This window comes from Macrobrachium rosenbergii, chromosome 41, assembly GCF_040412425.1.
Source record: "Macrobrachium rosenbergii isolate ZJJX-2024 chromosome 41, ASM4041242v1, whole genome shotgun sequence".
In the NCBI taxonomy this organism is placed as follows: domain Eukaryota; kingdom Metazoa; phylum Arthropoda; class Malacostraca; order Decapoda; family Palaemonidae; genus Macrobrachium; species Macrobrachium rosenbergii.
In genome coordinates this window covers 55,571,972-55,592,931 of record NC_089781.1, presented here as the reverse complement: position 1 = coordinate 55,592,931, position 20,960 = coordinate 55,571,972, and the positions used below count along the sequence as shown (strand labels likewise).

Sequence of the window (20,960 nt, the reverse complement as noted above, 5' to 3'; positions counted from 1 at the left end):
ATATGGATCTGTTTGGAAGGGCGAAGCCTTTTCAGAGTCAGAAATACTGCCATTGCTTCCAGGATGTTGATATGGAACTGGCGGAACATTGTGGACCATGTTCCTTGAACTTTTTGTCTTGAGAATATCCTCGCCAGCCGCTTAATGAAGCGTCTGTATGAATTACTAGTGATGGAGGAGGAAATTGAAGGGGCACCGATTTTGACAGACCCTTGACTGTTGACCACGGCCGAGTCTTTTTTCTCAAAACTGGAGGGACCAGAGACACCCTGTCCCTGAGTTTGATATTGGCTGTCTCCGCCATACTCTGTTTATGTCTTTCAGTTTTGCCTTCAGCAGCAGATCTGTGACAGATGCGAACTGAAGAGAGCCCAGGATCCTCTCCTGAGTCCTGCAAGAGAAGCTTTCCTGCACTTGAGGAACTGCCTGGTAGCCTTGGCTATCTCTCTCCTTTTGGCTGGCGGAAGAGACAGTCTGTGTGAGTGTAGGTCCCACTGGATACCTAGCCACTGAAACCGAGCCTCCGGAGTTAGACGGGATTTCTCCTGTTTATCTGAAAGCCTAGGGACTCCAGAAACTCTATCACTATGGCTGTAGCTCTCCGGCATTCCCCGACGGTGGATGCCCAGATTATCCAGTCGTCTAGGTATGCGGCTAGCATGATCCCCCCGGGACCGTAACTGCTGTACTACTGTCTCTGCCAGCTTGATGAATATTCAGGGCGCTATGTTGAGCCCGAATGGCATGACTCTGAATGCATAAGCTTGCCTTCCTAGCCTGAATCCTAGGTAAGGAGAGAAGTTTCGCATTCGGGACGTGATAGTATGCGTCTGAAAGATTGATAGACGTGGTGACGGCTCCACGAGGAAGTAGAGTCCGTGCCTGAGAGATTGTAAGCATGCGAAATTTGTCGCATTGTATGTAAAGGTTGAGACGAGACAGATCCAAGATTACTCTTTGTTGAGCGGAGCCTTTTTGGGGACGCTGAACAGTCTGCCTTGGAATTTCAGGTGCCTCACTTTCTTTATGGCCCGTTTTGGAGTAGTTCCTTCGCGAAGTCCCGCAGGACTTGTGAAGGGGGTTGATGGCACCTGACCCGAGGTGGTGGGTCCTTGATCCAACGCCAACCCAGTCCCTTGGAGACTATACTGTGGGCCCACGGGCTGAAGGTCCACTGATTCCGAAACAGGTAAAGCCTCCTGCCTACCTGAATCTTCTCATTGGGAAGGGGAAGATTTACTTCCTCTGCCCTGGCCACCTCTTCCCCGGGAGAGGGACCGCAATGCAGCCCTGCCTCTGAAGGCAGCCCTTGCTCGGCTTCCCCTTGCATTTTTATTGAAGCCACGAAAGGAACCATGGCTTTCATAGGATGGATTGTATGCCGGAGACGTCACAAAGGTGGGGGAGGCAAGGGAATGCTGTGCCGGCCGCACCAGCACAAACTGTTGCGGTTGGGCCTTTGAGGTGGAAGGCTGACCAACCGGTGAGACTGGTACAGCCTGAACTACGGTTGGGGTTTGTGGCCTCCTAAACTTCTTATACCTTTTCCCCGACCTGAGCCCTTTGTTGGCCGAGTCGGTTGAGCTTTAGACCGTCATTCGATGGGCCAGAGTTCAACCCCCGCCGGCTGATGAAGAGTTATAGGAATTTATTTCTGGTGATAGAAATTCATTTCTCGCTATAACCGGATTCACAATAAGCTGTAGGTCCCGTTGCTAAGTAACCAATTGGTTCTTAGCCACGTAAAACAAGTCTAATCCTTCGGGCCAGCCCTAGGAGAGCTGTTAATCAGCTCGGTGGTCTGGTAAAACTAAGGTATACTTAATTTTTCCCCAACCTGCCATGGGAACCGGAGGACTCTGAGATTTTACGTTTGGCAGGAATACCCCACCGGGAGCGGAGGCTCTGGTTGGCCCTGGTTGCTTCCGCCAGGACATTGTTCACCTCGTCCTCGGGGAATAAATTAGCCCCCCAAATCGAGCTTTTCATCAGTTTATTAGGCTCGTGCCTAATAGTGGCGTCCGCAAAAATATGTTTGCGACAGTTCGTTCTTGCCACTGCAAAGTCAAACAGGTCTGCTTGGAATCCTGCCAGCAGAGATTTAGTTAATACCTGGAAAAAGGGTTCATCTGTATACAACACAGATGTCGCCTCTGCCATACACAAGGAGTTCATTGTACGGCTCAGCCGACACCTAGTGTCGAACTCCGGCTTCAGGAGGGCCTCCAGAATTTTGGGAAGCTGCTCACTGAAGAGAGTGGACGCACAGTCTGGGTCCAGCTTGCCCGCCTTAAAGGTGGACGGAACTCCGTTCCAGAATTCAGAGTCACCGGGAAGGACCAGAGAGGTGGGATTGGTCTCCCGGAGCTGCGGCATCGACTTACCCTCCATGCATGCCTGAACAGTTGCCTGAGCCACTTTCGACATGCAAGGAGTTACTATTCTATCCCCAAAGAAAACATCGTAAAGTTTCCTTTGAAAGGGGTCAGCAATGTATTTTCAGCTTCCCACTCCGCAAGGGTGCGAAGCAGAGCCGATTGAGCCTGATCCCTAGGAAAGATGACTGTCTCCTTAGGGACCTTATCTGTTCTCACCCAAGCTTCCTCTGTCAATCTAGCGAAGCCTGGGTAGGGAGGACTCAGACCTGGAGGAAAGAACTCCAACTCCTGAAGTCTGCACGTCCTAGGCCCTCAATGGTTAAAGTATCCTCATGCTGGGGGGCATGAAGAGCCAAGCGCCAAGGGTTCCCCTTATTGAAAGGAGGAAGGGCGGAGGCGTCCGGAATGGTGAAGGACGGAGCTGCCTTGCCGGAGCTCACGAGTCCGGAGATCTTGGTCTCCTGGCTCTGCAGCTTTTCCAATACCGTCTTCCACCTCTCGTCCATCTGCTTGTTGATCGTATCAAGCAGCATGCTTGCCAATTCCTGGAAATTGGAAGCAGGTTGACGAGAGGGGCTGGCTTTGGCTGCCCTTGCTCTCGACCCCTTTACAGAGGGAGTGTCACTAGCAACGGAAGCCGCTGGGCTAGAAGCCTGTGACTTCCCGGGGAAAAGGGAGTTGCCTTGTGGGAGGAAGAGGACTTATATCCCTTACCTTTCAGTGACTTTTTACTTTGGGGATGGTCGATGTTGACCTATCTCCAAGGTAGGAGGACTTCTGGAAACCCTGAAAAGAAGATACAGAGGATGAAGGGAATTAAAAGGGAGTCCGCTCCCCTGCCTCACTTACCTCCCTACCTACCTCCTGGTCGGTTCCACATTCATGGGCTCCAGGTCCAAGTTAATGGCCGCCACTTCTGCTGACACTTCCGCTGCTATGACATCCTGGGAGGGCTGCGTCACTTCCTGGATATGTTCAATCGAAGGGGCTGCCACTTCTGCTGGGACAGTCGCGGCGAACCGGGCGCCGGGGAAGAGGAGGCTACAGATGGCCTCCGACAGAACATATGGCTTCCCCAAAGCCAGCCACCCAACTCCTAAGGGTGGCCAAGGAAGCGTTGCGAGAAGCTTGATTGGCCTGAAAATAACAAGGACTAAGTAACTGCACACCAAGAACTTAAAATATATATAAGGGGTATAAGAAAAATCTTATAAACTATCAAATATGTCAAGGAATCAGGTAAACTAAGGGCTGTAACTTTAGGCTTACCGACTCGTCCTGGAACTGTTCAAACAAGGCATAGCACACTTCACATCCATCCGGGTGCCAAACGATCAAGTCTCCCACCCTGACTGCGCAGCCGGAGTGGGAGCGGCAGACAACATGGCCGCAGGGTTGGTGCAGCACTGCGGTGCACCCGGACTCCTGGCAGCGCACCATCTGTATGGATAAACTGTATATGAGTATGCTTAACTGAAGGCACGCCGGAGTAAATCCGGCGGAGATAGGGGCCTTATGCTCGAGCAGATAACAGGTCATGCAATTAGAACTTAGTCCTACCGGAGTATTCCGGTGAAGCAAACAAACAATATTCATGGCAAATAAGTTAAGGAACGCCGGAGTTAAACCGACGGAAATAATATCTACCTTAACCTAAAATCATGCAACATGACAGGGTAAGTTAAGTGACGCCGGATATAATCCGACGTGAATGATATATATATCCTAACCTAAAGTCATGCACACTTAGGATTAAATATAATTGCCATAGATGCCAGAGACCGGCAGAAAATTCGCTGGCTAAATACATGGAATAGCAGTTTTTTAAATGCTGGACATGTCATTCCAGTACTGAGACCTCGGAAACCCCGCTACCCCCGCCACTGGTTACTATGTAGGTGCGGAGTGGTTCACTATTAGGGCAGTTCTCGTATGTCCATAGGAGAACGAAGTGAGTAAAGCCAACCTACTAAAACCAAAGACCACCGGAGTGGAAAAGGCTAGCGGCAACGGGGGCACCGACGGAGTCAGCTAGGGTTGTGTAAGCCCTGAAAGTGTCCGGAGTTCCGCGAACCAATGAGGAAGCGAACAAACGAAACACTAGCGAGGTGTGTGAAGTTAAAACGGATACCAGGAGGGTGGATAACCCCCGATTGGAGACCCGTCTAGGTTCCCCCCCAGAGAGTGACGGCTACGAGAGGACGACGCTCCACACACGGGGAGGGATAACACATCACCTGCTATACAGGGGAAAGGTGGGGAAGTAATGACATGGCTGTGTCACGATACTAAGGTCGACTGAGTGGGGGAAACCACCAGACACTGGCCTCAACCCCCTTACTAGGTGTTGAGATGTACCAAGCCTCCCCCCAAAGGGGGAAGAAGACACTTGCCAGAAGTTATGAAAAGAGGTTAGGCTAAGCACATTGGATTACTGCAACCCAACTCCCATCTTTTCCCTGAAGACGAAGCCTAAAAGGGAGGTGGGGGGGACTGTGAAGGGGAGAGAATTTTTGTTCAGAAGGCCAACCGAAGACTGACATGTAGGGCACAGGGTTATGCATTGCAAATCACTTTTCTCCTTTCATTAGAGGGGGAGAAGATTAACAGAGAATCCAAGCATACCCAAAACATACGGAACAGCGGATGGAACAACGAACGTGGCGCTCCCTTCACCGGCCCACACCTCCTTCCACGACGCAGCGACAAAGTCGGGAGAGAAGGGAGCAGAGTCAATGAAAAAGAAGTTAACCTCACGTAGCCTAACCCATCGACAAGGCGAGAGGGTCAGGCTAGTACCACAAAACACCAAATATACTGCTAAATTTTAACCAACATCAGTACATAAACAAGTCAAAATTATAAAATAATAAATGCTTGTGCTAGGGGTATGTTCTACCCGAGCGAAGCGAACAGGAAGTGGGCAACCAAAATGGCCGCTCCTGACACCAAGCTAAGGTAATATTAATCCATAAATATCCATGTCATCCATTGTATCACAATTCAGAAAAACCGACTGTAAGACAGCACCAGCCTGGGGAACAAAATCTACTCGAGCGAAAGCCATAAAATTCTTTATGAAGGGTTTAAAAGCATAAAACCATGGGAGGGCGGTCCCTAAAGAATTGATACTAACACCAGTATTAATACCGGCACGCTGGCCCGCTCAATGTAGATAAAATTCCCCAAATTGAACTTCCTGAAGGGTAACGTCAATTGTAAGACAAAACATTAATGTAAATGACCCAGTGAAACCTCTACTGAACTGGTCTGTAGAGGCGCACTGCTAGGTCAACATGGCGGGCCGGGCAGAGGCATGAGAGGGCGCCCGGTAGTTGACCCAATAATTATTAAATTAAGGGCCAAATACAGCCTCGATACAGCTAAAACCCCGCTAGGGAGGAGTACTTAACTTAGTGGCGGTGATTTCAGTGACAGAAGACATGATCTTCCAAATTAACCGTGAAAAATACAGAGCACAAGCAAGGCGTGTTACTAGAAACAGCGTGCTAAAAGGAATGAGGGTAGGTGGCGCTCAGGTCGTCAGGTACAGGCAGGGTGAGTTGCCGTTGGAACGGCTCTTCTCGCATCGGGGTTATGACATCAGGACATTCTACAGAGTTAGGTCCTGTGGTAGTGGACATATTCACTCACCCTACTCTATACCGACACCTGTTACGTAATAGGTGATTGCTCTGAGGGTAGTAACCTCAGCATTCCCGTTGGCTTTCTTTCTCTGGTATATTTAGCAATATTTATACCTAGAAATGTGTGCTCAAGGGACATTTCACCGGCTGACACAGGTCCGAAGCTCAGAAAAGAGGTTTTTGGTTCTATTGCAGTAAACCCCCCGTGTTCGCGTTCTCATGATTCACGGACTTACCGATTCCCGCATTTCTCTGTGGAACATATACACATTATTCGCGGAAAATTTGCCTATTCGCGTTATTTTTCACTCAGAACTATTCACTAATTAACGTATTTTCATATTTTCATGACTAAATGCACTTTTTGTTATAAAACTATTAAAGTACTCAAGTACCCAGGTAGTGCTTGAGTTTCGATAATTCGCCCTATGATAATTCGATTTTGCGATGGGGTAAGCAATTCATACCAGTACAACAATATTTATAAAATATTTTTAAATTTCGTACGGGCACAGGCAGCAGCATTCAATCAGGCAGTGAGAGAGACCAAATTACAATAGACCAACTTCTTTTCCTTCATCTCTTTTTCCCATCATCTAGTTAAAAAGTAAAAGAGAATGATAAAAGTATTGTTAGTAACATTATACTCTTGGGTAAATGCGTACAGCCATCAACGACCGAATGAGAAACTGTTGTTTTGCTTATAACCGAATCGGATACACCAGCTGTTTGGCTTGTATATCAACCATCGTACGGTAGTAAACAATTACAAATGACGTTAAGTGGAATAGGACTGATGTATTTTTACATTATACCCTTATTCGCTATGGATAAAAGATTGGCAAGGAAATATACTGCTAAATTTAAGCTGCAAGTTGTAGCTGAAGTTGAGAAAACAATGTTCAAGCTACTAATGACTATAGATTATTGTGCATCGGCAACATGGATGAAACTCGACCTTAAATAAAATTGGAGTTAAAGTGTTTTAATCAAAACTACTGGGCATGAAAGAACACATATTACTGCTGTTTTCACACTGATAAAAGATAAATACATAAAGTTCGTGTTATGATGAAATCAAGTGAAAATAGCGAACAGAATCTTGATTTTTTTTACTCAAAACAAACATGCCCCCAGACGGCCAACGTCATCTATTAACGAAAAAAATAGGCAAATTTATTTCACGAGACGTATATGTTATATTTCGACTTAAATACAATTTGTGTAACAAAAAATAACCTTTTCCCATATAAATAAAGTATCTAGAGATTCATTTACACTAACTAGAAGCAAGAAAAGTGCTCTGAACTGAGTTAAATACGGCGAAATGAACTTATCGTAATCGATTTCCAAACCAAAACATTGATTGCTATGATTGCAGTTTATAATACAAAAGCAATATAAGAATATATACAATATTACTGGATACAGTGAAGTAAAGCATAACATTTTAAAAGATCCATGGAAAACATGCATATTTGTTAAGTTTATTTTTGTATAAAATAATGTTATGTGAATATAGAATACTGTATAATGTAGGTTAGGCTACCGTGTATGCATATGATATACCATAATTGAGGCCTATATGTATACAATATACCATAGTGTAGGCTAGGCTAATTCTTGTTTGTTATTCATTTTCTCTTTGTATTGAATTATCATTAGTCAGTCTGCATGAACCTCCAGAATTAGCTGATAATAATTACTATACTGTATATGTATAGAGTACTGTACACTTTATAGTGTAGGCTAGGCTGCCATATATGTTACGGAACAGATTCAACACTTTTTTATGCGTAATCCTAGCGATCTTTCTTCAGAAAAAGACGTGGAAAGATTCGACCCATGATAACACTCACATTTTTTTCTCTCAACTCTCTCTCTTTCCGTGTATCAACTCTCTCTCTCTCTCTCTCACAGCTCATCCACCTGACCTCACTCATTCTCTCAAAGCAATTAAATGGACTATTTAAAGAAACACAATAGTTTCTACAAAATAGGTTTATTATTCAATAACCCAACAAGAAATGAATAAAACAAAGCAAAGATTAAAATGCATAATAAATGAATTTCCAGATAACTAAACTTAAACTGCAAAACACTTCTGATTAAAGAAGTCTCATTTTTTGAAATCCCCAAAATCACACATCCTCACAAATCAATAACTAAAAGTCATGTCCAAAAAAACAGTCTACACATAAAGAGATTGACATTGCAAATGACTTGCATGTCCTTTTTCTCAAACTCCCAAGTCCACATGTTATTCCAACATGTCCACAGACATTGTCGAAAGAATTAAACATTGAAAACTCCCAAAAATATTGAAATGCAAAACACAATAATGGAAAGTGTAAAATGCATAGCCAAGATATGGCAAACGTAACACAACAAAATAATAATATAAAAGAGGTATGAATATTCATATTAAATCTCCCACACCAGTTCAAAAGTTCATAATGATCAGAAAAATCATGGTCAAAATCACAAGTTCAATTTTCTCCCATAAAAACAGAGATTTGAAACTCTACTTATCTGCCGATTTTCAAAGCCTGGATCCTCTCCAAATCTATGGCTGGACAACTGCAGTTCTATCACGTTAATGAACGATCAAACTCACTTTTAGGCAATATAATAAAATATAATAATATTTAATTGACCGGCAATATTTTGAGCTTCTCACGCAGATAGCTGAGGAATCAAACTATTTGCTGAATACAAAGATTTTACAACTGACGGCTCTGTCAGTACCATCTCGCTCAAAAATTCTTTCATCACATCTTAAAGCATTGAAGCTATGAAATGCATATATGTGTCCTTTAAATATATAGGTATACATGGTACTGAATTCCCTAGTGTAGGCTGGGTTATATTCGAGATACGTTTTTTCCAACAAACAATGGGTTTTTTGGAACCTAACCCCATAGTAAGTAGGATTCCTGTATAAGTATTTTTAGTTTTTTTGTGTTTGAACTATTAAAATAGGCAGTTCTAAGTGTGTTTAAAAGGGTTTTAAGTATTCACAGATTTTAGCTACAAGTAGTCGTCGACTTACTACCTATGCGACTTACGACTGATGATGACAGCTATGACAATATAATAATATATAATAATATTTAATTTTATATTTTGCGGCAGCATACTTTTTCAGTGCGTCATCTCCGAGAGATGCTCAGCTCTTGGCAGCATTCAGTGTGTTTGTGTTGTTACATACTGCACATTATTACCGAAAGACATTGTTTGTGTGCTCCAAACCCCAATCAAAGATGTCTTCAAAAGAACATCTTCCTCAATTTCCAATCCTGCTAAGAAAGCAAGAAAAGCTATTGATCTGGACACGAAACTGAAAGTGATAAAGCAGTTTGAAGGGAAGAAAGTGATTGTAATAGCGGCGTGATCTTCAATTATCGCATTCTACTGTGTCGACAATTTTGAAGGATAAAGAACGGATTCGTGAAGCAGTGAAGGGTTCAGCACCTATGAGATCAACAGTGATAACGAAACAACGAAGTGGACCCATACACGAAATGGAAAAACTATTAAATGTGTGGATTGAAAGCCAACTCCAGAAACGTGTCCCATTAAGCCTTCACATACTGCAAACGAAAGCTTTTAAGTATTTTTAAGACGTTGAAGGAGCGTGCTGGAAAAGAGTGTAATCAAGAATTTTCAGCAAGTACAGGTTGGTTCAAACGGTTTAAGAACAGATTTCAATTGCATAATGTCAGAATCACTGGGGAAGCAGCGAGTGCAGATGAGGAAGGTGCAAAAAAGTTTGTTGAAAGTTTGGATGAAATCATTGTAGAAGAAGGCTGTTTACCAGAACAAATTTTTAATGTTGATGAGAGTGGCTTATTTTGGAAGCAAATGCCAGAACGCTCCTACATTTACCAAGAGGAGAAATCTATGCCAGGATTTAAGGCCTCTAAAGATAGGCTGACTTTGTTGCTTGGCGGTAACATCGCCGGGTTTAAGCTTAAGCCATTTTTGATTTACCATTCCGAAAACCCGTGAGCCTTCAAAAATGGGAATAGGCATACGCTACCAGTCTACTATCGGTCTAACAAAAAGGCATGGATGACTCAAGCACTTTTCGAAGACTGGTTCTTAAACTGCTTTATTCCCCAGGTTTGTGAATATTGTTTGGAAAACACTGTTCCATTCAAGGTGTTATTACTTTTGGATTTGGCATCCAACGATCTCCATCCCAACGTGAAAGTGGCAATACAACTCTCATCCAACCTATGGCCGAGGTTCTGACAGAGCGGTCGGAAGTCCATCCCAACGACCAACCACATATGTGGTATTTTACCTACCGTATATTATCCATCATATCTCCTAAGTATGACTAGCCTACATATACATTTTATATTATCCAAAAAATGTGCATGTATAGTACCTATTTTTACGTTTAGCATATGAAATCTTATCATGCTTGCCTTGATTAATACTTACTTTTATTACTGTATTTAACATTTTTATTGTAGGCATTCAAACCATCTGTCTGGTCTGTTTACATTTTCTTTCCGCCATTTGCCACATGAGTATTATTTACTTTTGTTTATTTATAGGTTTGAATTAAATACTACCGTATTTACGTATAAGATGCACTTTTTAACAAAAAAATGGCCTAAAAATCCTCCTGCTTCCTACGTAGGCTCAAAATTTAAGAATTTTGGCCGAAATTATTGAAAACGCCACGTAGATGTTGTAGCCTAGTGTAAAATTCGGTGTTATTAACCTATTAAAAACAAAGTTTATTATAATTATTTATCATTATCACACTTACCATCAAGCTAGTATTATAATCAATATCTACGTTGTTATTATCGATATTTTCATTAAAATGTTAATATCATTATCGGTCTACAGCGGATCGCCGCATTCCACATTTATAGATATAAACAGTACGTGTGCTGCCAAATGATTATCTCGAGAGCTTTACGAATAACAAGGCTTCGTTCAGTTGGTAGTTGGCAAGCTAAATTCTCTTTACGCATAACAACATGGCTTCGATCAATTGGTGGTTGACAATGCTACCATTCTCTTTAGGCTTTTGAGTTGATGGGTTCTTTAAGAATAATAACATGGCTTTGTTCAATTGTGAGCCGTTAATGAAACATTTTTATTTATTGAAAATGATTGCATACTTTTTATAATATATAATGGATATATATAACATATATTAATTAGTAACATCTTTATTAATGTTTTTGTTGATCTGGCGGTAAGAAACAATGTTTACAAATGAATGTGTTACGATCTATTGGTAAATATGAGGTGAAATGCAGCAAGAAAAATCGATCGTAGTAAATGGCTGATTGTATAATACATATTTTGATAAATATTATGGTAAATAACTTCTTTATTAATGTTTTGTTGATGATGTTGGTAAGAAACAATATGCATATGATAACCTAATAACAGTTTTTACTTACCAAAATCATATGAGCATAGGCTAGGAAACCTTATTTTTTTCCCTCAGTGTCCTGCTGAAAGGGGTGCGTCCTATGCAACAATTATAAGCCATGGCAGTAATTTGTTATTACATTTATTTGCAAAAATAGAAATACAAAATACATTACAAAAATATGATCTTTACCATTTTGGACACAAACACACAATGCTGAGGAGGAGGAAAAGTACAAAGAATTTTAGCAAAATATATAAAATTAAATATTATATATTATTATATTGTCGACCAAAGTCTTAGCAGTAAACCTGTTTTATCATTATCTAAAACCACCTTTTCCCAAACAATATCTGCTACAGATTTTGATCTTTAGGATTTTTGAAAAAATACAATGTTCTTATTCAAGAAAGATTTGTCAAGAAATGTATGACGGTGTTTGAAGAATTGGCTAAACGCTATGTGAATACTTTTGATGGGTTTGATAGTGAGAATGAACTAGAAATGATTCGTAGAAAAATGAAATTAGCCAAAGATCTATCGTTAGAATGTGAAATGGAAGAAAAAAATTGCTTGACAAAGAGGAAGAACTAACAACTGAAGATCTGATTGCGCTGGAAGAGGAAAAGGTGGCAGAAGAAGAAAGGAGAGAAGACAGTAGAAAACAAAGAATGTTCACGACCAAAGGCTTAGCAGAAGGTTTATCACAGTTAAATAAACTTCTAGCTCATTTTGAAGGAATCCAAATAATGAAAGATTTTCAAGAATTGAACGCATGGTCCTTGATGCTTTTCGCCATACCATCGAACCATTCAGACAAAACTAAGCATGTTTATGAAAATAACACCTCCGTCGATCCCCTGCCCCCATCCACCAGTGGACACGATCCCCAGCCATCCACCAGTGGACTTTTTTTTTACTTTTTTTTCAAATTTAAAATGTTACGTAATTTTTATTTCTATTTTGTATGTTCATGTTTTTGCTGTACTGTAAATCAAATCTATCTATGCATTACTGTAGTTTGCCTGAAATTTATAAAGAAAAAATAATTTACTGTAAAATAATGTTTTCAGAAATAAAATTTTGTTCGAAAATGGTAAAAGATTCATATTTTTGTAATGTATTTTGTATTTCTATGTTTTGCAAATAAATCAAATGTAATAACAAATTATGTATTTAATTCAAACCTATAAATAAATAAAAGTAAATAATACGTCATACGTGTAGCCGATTGGCAATGCAAATGGCAGATAAGAAAATGTAAACAAACCAGACAGATGGTTTGAATGCCTACAATAAAAATGTTAAATACAGAACAAAAGTAAGTATTAATCAAGGAGTTCAAGCATGATAAGATTTCATATGCTAAACGTAATAATAGGTACTATACATGCACATTTTTGTGATAATATAAAATGTATATGTAGGCTAGTCAGTTGTCTATGAAAATGTAAACAAAAAAATACATACATGTATATGTAATATATGTATGTGTTTGAATATGGTAAAAGGATAAAAGACAGCTCAAACATGATTAAATTTACAGTATTCAGTATGCTAAAAAAAGACAGTACAGTATACAGTACATACTTAGGCTATAATATATGATGGATAATATACAGTAGGTACAGAATACATGTTCATATGTGGTTGGTCGACTTACGACTGCTCTGTCGGAACCTAATGCGGTCGTAAGTCGACGACTACCTGTATTTGCGGGGTCGTGTGGTACACATCCTCCAGGAATACGGGGGTGTTTACTGTATCGCCGATTTTCGGTTATTGGGAATTTTCAGTTAGCGGCGTTAACCATGGACTGCCTTATATACTTTTCAGTGTGTATAAATGTGAGTTTGTATATGTACATGCTCACATTACATGAGGTAAACAGTACAGTAACGGTGTGTTTGCTTCTCTCTCTCTAAATGTTTTTTTCATAAAGACTTTGGCATTTGGCCTCCCTCCGTCTCATATGCATTTAGTGCTTTACTTTTTATTACTAAACTATTTGCACAGATGGCCCTAGTTGAAGTATTTTTCGTAAACGTTTTAATGTTCATAATGATATCTAGTTAGCTGTTGCAATTATTGTAAACCTTTATGTGAATAACCAATCTCTCTCTCTCTCTCTCTCTCTCTCTCTCTCTCTCTCTCTCTCTCTCTCTCTCTCTCTCTCTCTCTCTCTCTCTCTCTCTCTCTCTGTGGGATATTCATTATGAAAAATAAGATTTTGAGACAGAATGACAAGTAGATGCACAGAAAATGAATAGTTTATCTTAATGAGATGTGCCTGTGTACATATGCACATGTACATTTGAAGTGTGAAAAAAAAATATATATATGTAACACTTCATGACAATATGAATATAATATTGCACTGTGCTGAATGTCAATAAAAATACTCTACAAAGTTTCATAAATCTGTTAAAACAAAGACAAGGATGTTTGTTCTTTTTTCATTTTTTATGAGTTTATGTACATTACATATCTTTTTAGCATAAGTAGGTAGAACTACTGCAGTTGGCTATATTTTGTTAAATTAAATTAAATTTAGCACAGTACTGTATTGATTGTGTGTTTAGAAGCAGTTCATTTTACAGATTATTCATGAAATTGAAGGATAAGTAAATTGAAATTTAAAAGTGAATGATAATTACAAAATATTAGTTAGGATAGGCTATTGATTACTTTATAGAGGAATGCTTTTCACTGTCAGCTATGCCAATTGGCTCCAGGTCTCTGTATCGTGTAGGCTAAATGCCAACTGGTGTATCTTACCGCATATCATTACTTATTTTCATTACTTTTTTGGGAGTGCATACAGTATATATATTGTGTATATGTGTAGAGCTCCACTGCTATTAAGGCGAGGCGCCACTGTACTGTGATTTTTATTCCAATATTTTTGTTATTGTATTCCCATTTATATTTATAAATGAAAAATTGATATAAACTTTTTCACCATCCCTGACTCAAACATTTGCGAGGGGAAATTATTCTTAATTACAGTATTCTGTCAGCAATTCTTTTATTATTTCTTGCAAAATTGTTTTATTGATAGTTATAACATTTGATACAAATTTGAGGTTTGTGTATGTGAAAGAAGAGGATTATATTACTTTGACATTCACTGTGATAATGTATGGAAAGTAATTAACAAATATTTTGTATGGTTTGATATTAGATCTTATGATTTTTCATCCTTTCCTTTTACAGCCCATAACCTCTTCTGCAGCAAGGCTGCTAGGGGAAATTGTAACTCAGAAGCAAGATGTCGTTCAGCCTCTCACCCGAGTCCTCCTCCATCATGGTCATGTAGTCCAGTTTATATCTGCTCTTGCACGACATGAAATGTCAAAAATTACGTGAGCATTTAAAGAATTTTTATTTATTTGTATGTGAACTTCAATGATATTGATAAACTTTCCTAATGGTTTTAAAAGAACTTTTTTCATACATGTCTTTTCTTGAATTTATGAACTTCTGTTTCATTCTGCTTTCATTTTATGTTGTATAGTTTATTATGCTTGAAATTTAGGATAATTTTTTCATTTCCAGAGATACTAATACAATTTTCCGTGGTAATACGCTTGTATCAAAGTGTATTGATGAATTAATGAAGCTGGTGGGTCATCATTACCTTCGAACTACCCTGAAGTCAACGTTAGACATGATTTTCCGTGAAAAAAAAGCCTGTGAGATTGATCCAACAAAATTGCAGCAAGGGGACAGTAGGGAAGCAAATTTGTCAAATTTAAAGGTACTTATTATGCATGTGTTTATACTTTTAGAAGTATTGAAGTATTTGCATGGTTTTTTTTACAGTTATCTCCATTATCTCCATTAAGCTATAATGTCCATGCTACTGGATAGCATGTCAGTTTCTGCATATGTTGGAAAATGTCTTAAATACAGTAGCCCCCATAATTGGGGGTTGAGGGGGTTAGGGACCACAACCACCTGCAAACAGCGGAAATTTGCGAATACTCGAGACCACCTCAAAAAATGCTTATAACCTGCCTATTTTAATAGTTCAAACACCAAATACACCTTAAACTATTGTCCTAAAACACAGTAATTCAAACACCAAATATACCTTAAACTATCATCCTAAAACACTTTAATATCATTTCAAAGTCGTCTTATAACATTACCCTTAAAAAATGGCTTACAGCTATGCATGAACACTCCTACAACTGTTATCTCTATATTCAGGCACGCACATTTTCTTTCATACAGTATTCAAGCCTTGCTGTTTTCTTTTAATGTAGATGGGATAACATTGGTATAGTTCTGGACAGTTCCACCGGGTCCAGTTTCCCGAGCAAGAAGGGTTTTGCAGAAGGATTTGTGTAGGTAGCCCTGACGTGAAAGGTAAACGGGAAAGGAGCTTTAAGACGTGGGTGAAAATGTGTGGCCACTTAAGTTATTGCTTATTAACTTAACAAGATAGAGGGACCAATTCCATATCAGCTGAATACAAGTGGATTATGCCTAGTCTAAGCAGGGCATTAAATTATGCCACACCTACTTCAAACCTGTAGTTTATTAAATTGCCAAATATCGTAACAACTTTAAAAAAATTTTGTAATCTCATATATATATATATATATATATATATATATATATATATATATATATATATATATATAGATATAGATTATAGATATATATATTTTATAGATATATATATATAGATATGTATATATATATATATATATATATATATATATATATATATATATATATATATATATATATAAATATCTATATATATATATCTATATATATATATATATATATATATATATATATATCTATATATATATATCTATATATATATATCTATATATATATATATATATATATATATATATATATATATATATATATATATATATATATATATATATATCTATATATATATAATATATATATATATATATATATATATATATATATATATATATATATATATATATATATATATATATCTATATATATATATCTATATATATATTATATCTATATATATATCTATATATATATATATATATATATATATATATATATATATATATATATAGGTATATATATATATATATATATATATATATATATATAGATATATATATATATATATATATAGATATATATATATATATATATATATATATATATATATATATATATATATATATATATATATATTATATATATATATATATATATATATATATATATATATATATATATATATATATATATATATATATATATATATATATTATATATATATATATATATATATATATATATATATATATATATATATATATATATATATATATATATATATATATATATATATATATATATATATATATATATATACAGGTTGGCCATCACTAACTGCATCATTGGGACCTAGAGGGTGCCAGATTAGCCACTTTTGCGGATTAACCATTTATTAGGCTAGAATACACGAAACACAGTAGCTAAGCACCTCATCCTAGAATTAAAATATCCCATAAATCAGTACAAGTTGGTTAATAAAGAAAAGACAGTTATCAAATACAGGTAGTGCTCGAGTTACGATAATTCGCCTTACGATATTTCGAGTTTACGATGGGGTTAGCAATACCGACACGAAAATATTTGGGAAATATTTTTAGATTTCGCGCAGGCGCAGGCAGCGAGAGAGACCAACTTCTTTTCCTCCATCTCTTTATTCCATCTGCTAGTTAAAAAGGTAAAAGAGAATGATGAAAGTATTGTTAGTAACGTTATACTCTTGCGTAAATGCGTACAGCCATAAACAACCGAACGGGAAACTGTTGTTTTGCTAATAATCGTCCCGGATAACAACTGTTATGCTTGTATTTCAACCATCATACGGTTAAACAATTACTGTAGTTACGTTACAAATGACATTAAGTAGAGTACAGTAGGACTTGATATATTTTTTACACAGTATACCCTCATTCGCTTTGGAGGAAAGATCGGCAAGGAAATACACTGCTGCAGTAACTTTATGCTGCGATTTGTAGCTGAAGCTGAGGAAGCAATGTTCAAGCTACTAATGACTATAGATTATCGTGCATCGGCAACATGGATGAAACTCAACTGTAAATAAAATTGGAGGGAATGTATTTTAATCAAAACTACTGGGCATGAAAGAATACAAATTACTGCTGTTTTCACGCCGATACAAGATAAATATGTAAAGCTCGTATTATGATGAAATCAAGAGAAAATACCGAACGGAATCTTGATTTTTTTCTTACACAAAACAAACATGCCCCCAAAACGGCCAGCCGCGATTCCCACGAACGTCAATTATTAACGAAAAATAGCTAAATTAATTTCACAACGAAACGTATGTAAGTTATATTTCGATTTAAAACATTTCGTATAACGAAAAATATCCTTGCCCCAAATAAAAAAAGTATCTATTCATTTACACTTACTGGAAGCAAGAAAAGCTCTGAACTGAGTTAAATGCGGTGAAATAAACACGGCGTTATCGATTCCAAAAACAAAACATTGATCGCAATTTATAATAAAAAAGCAATATGAGAATATACGCAATTGGGTACAATGTAGTAAAGTATAACTTTTTAAAAGATCCATGAAAAAGATGCACATTCGTTATGTTGATGTTTGTATAAAACTGTTAATATGTGAATAGAGTTTAGTATAATGTAGGCTAGGCCACCGTATATGTAGCCTATACGATATACCATAGCGTAGGCCAAAAGACAATAATAAATGTAAAAAATGGAACAGCAAAAGCATGCCTGTGTTTACAAACACCTCCAGTTTGTTGAGGCAGCACACTGCGCCACCAAATCGAAGCGGCCAGCAAGCAAGTTAGCGCAGCGACCTGGGAAATTTGAAAATTAGTGCGGAAACAAATTACTGTAGCTTGAAATTTGTGCGGATTACTGATCGTTCGGACTACTGATTGCCGGATTAGTGATGGTCAACCTATATATATATATATATATCAGTATATATATATATATATATATATATATATATATATATATATATATATATATATATATATATATATATATAGGTAGATAGATAGATATATATATATCCCTGCTTAACAATGCCGTTAACCAGAGATCAAAAGCAAAAATTTGTTTAACTATATGTCGCTAGCCAACCTTGTAACACCAAAATGCTGTTAACTGATACCACTGGTGTTGGGGACTGCATATATATTATATATATATATATATATATATATATATATATATATATATATATATATATATATATATATATATATATATATATATATATATATATAAACTTTATCACATACACAATTGTTCTGTGCATTAGTAGAATTACTAAAAGGACCTCATTCAAACTGGATGGTATCTAATGGAGTTTTTATTCAAAAAGTTACAAGCTTTCTTGGACAAACAGTCCACATTATCAAGTATCCGTGCACAATGAGCATCGCATAGTCCGGCTGTATTTATATCTGTGTGCTGGGTACTTTTAATCCTATAATTGCCTAGCTCTTCCTGTGTGACCTCCACCCTCTCTTGACCTTGGTCTTTCTCTGATCCCTGGTTCCAGATGTCCGTTTTCCGTGCGTTCTCTTGCGTTTTTTCTTCGTTTCTTGCTACTGTGGAGTATATGATTTTTCTAGATATGCTGTCTTCAAAGCCGTTTCGGTGTCCCTGCCATCGTGTTGTTGGGCGCAAGTTATGAAGGCGTTCTCTACAACCAGTCTAGATGTTTTGTTGGTGTTCCTGTACTGAAAACTCATATTTTCCCAGTCTATTCTGTGATCATTTTCCCAACAGTGTTTGGCAACTGCCGACGCCTGATTATAATGCCTTATGTTCTGCAGATGTTGTTTGCTTCGCTCTTTACATGATTTGCCAGTTTTCGCCATAGTACCCCTCTTCACAGTCTAGACACGCTGCCATATAAACCCCCTCTAATCTCTTCCCCCTCTACCGACTTTTTTGTTTCTAACTATTTTATTCTAATGGTGTTTTTGTAGCTGCCTATCAATTTGAAATTATTTAGCTTCCTGTTGATGGGTGCAATAGAGTTGTTGTCCAGAACTGTAATTATTTTCTTTCCTACCAAATGTTCCTTTTCAATCCTTTCCCTCTCCCCAAAATAGTTTTTCCTTGCTTTGATATGTGTCCACTCCCACCAATACTTAGGGTAGCCTAATCTCCTAAAACTCTCCCTCAGGTAATCCTGTAAGAATTCGGGCAGCTTAATTTGCCTTTAGGAAAGCCGTTTAAGAAGATTAATTGGGCTAATCCTCTTAAGGGAGTGGCATAAAAATATCTTCCTGGCCCCTGTTATCTGTGTCATCTCAATATCTGTTCCAGGCAAAAACAAAAGGGACAGATCGGAGTGTTGATAATACGATCGGCCATGTGGTTCTTAATAAACAAAAAGGGGTAAATTAGGTGGGGGCTGCTCTCTAGAGACATCTGGGTTATTATATATATATATATATATATATATATATATATATATATATATACATACATACATACATATATACATATATACGTATATATATATACACATATATATACATATATATTTACATATATACAGTAGAACCCCGGTCCTCAACCATACTAGAACTCGACTTAATTGGATTTCGACGCAAAATGTTGAGTAAATTTTGCGTTGGAGCTCGAACAACAAACCGGAATCCAACCCGATGAATCATATGTTGTTTGTAAAAAAAGAGTTTCAGTCGGTCGCCGCTAGTCAGTGTTGTTGGTGGTGCTCTTCCCATGCATATTTAAAAGCGTTTAAAGCCCACGCACGCTGCTGCTGTTTGGAGAAGTACACACTTGTACAGGTATATCATCATTTTTTTGGCTTTCTGCATTGAATTTTCATCCAGTCATGGGTCCCAATATGTTAGGGTATCATAATATATATTGAAAGGTGTTTTACAGTAATTTTGTACACTATTCCAGTAGACTCTGTATGAAGTTTACTATTAATACTGAATGTAAACAACGTTTATGTAATTAGTACCGCGATACGCCACTAGGGTGGCGCTTTGGTTTGTTTACATCAGCTCACGCCACAAGCTGCCGAGTGCCGACGTAACTTAGGAAATTTTTCTTAATTTTATGATAACAGACATACAGTAATTCGGCTTATAAATACTCTGTTATTAATTTACTGTAATAATCAGGCTTGTTTTTCAGTGTTGTTATTATTAACAGCAGTTAATAATAATAACAGTACATTCTGGTAGTGCCTATAGGCTACTTAGACTAGCCTATGGCGCTCGGTCTACCATCAGTAATAAGGCCACATTGGTCGTAGGCCAATTTTTTTGATACATTATGCATTTAAAAATGTAAAAAGTGTTTCTGATACAGTAAGTTATTTAACTCTAAACTTATTTAATTGTAATTTGTGTAATATTTTGTATAAAAAGGCAAGGTTGGGTTAATGACTGGTGGTCAAGAATGGATTAATCCATTTTCAGTTATTTCTTATGGGAGA

General features: G+C 37.6%; 1 protein-coding gene across 6 annotated transcripts in view; it reads left to right on the top strand.

Moving 5' to 3' along the window:
* RasGAP1 (Ras GTPase activating protein 1) overlaps positions 1 to 20,960 on the top strand; it is a 933,257-nt gene that overhangs the window by 423,597 nt on the left and 488,700 nt on the right. For all 6 annotated transcript variants that reach the window (XM_067084371.1, XM_067084369.1, XM_067084372.1 and 3 more), the window contains 2 exons: positions 14,649 to 14,797; positions 14,991 to 15,192. In XM_067084371.1, coding sequence (XP_066940472.1) covers positions 14,649 to 14,797; positions 14,991 to 15,192 — 351 coding nt within the window. The remainder of the gene's footprint in view (positions 1 to 14,648; positions 14,798 to 14,990; positions 15,193 to 20,960) is intronic.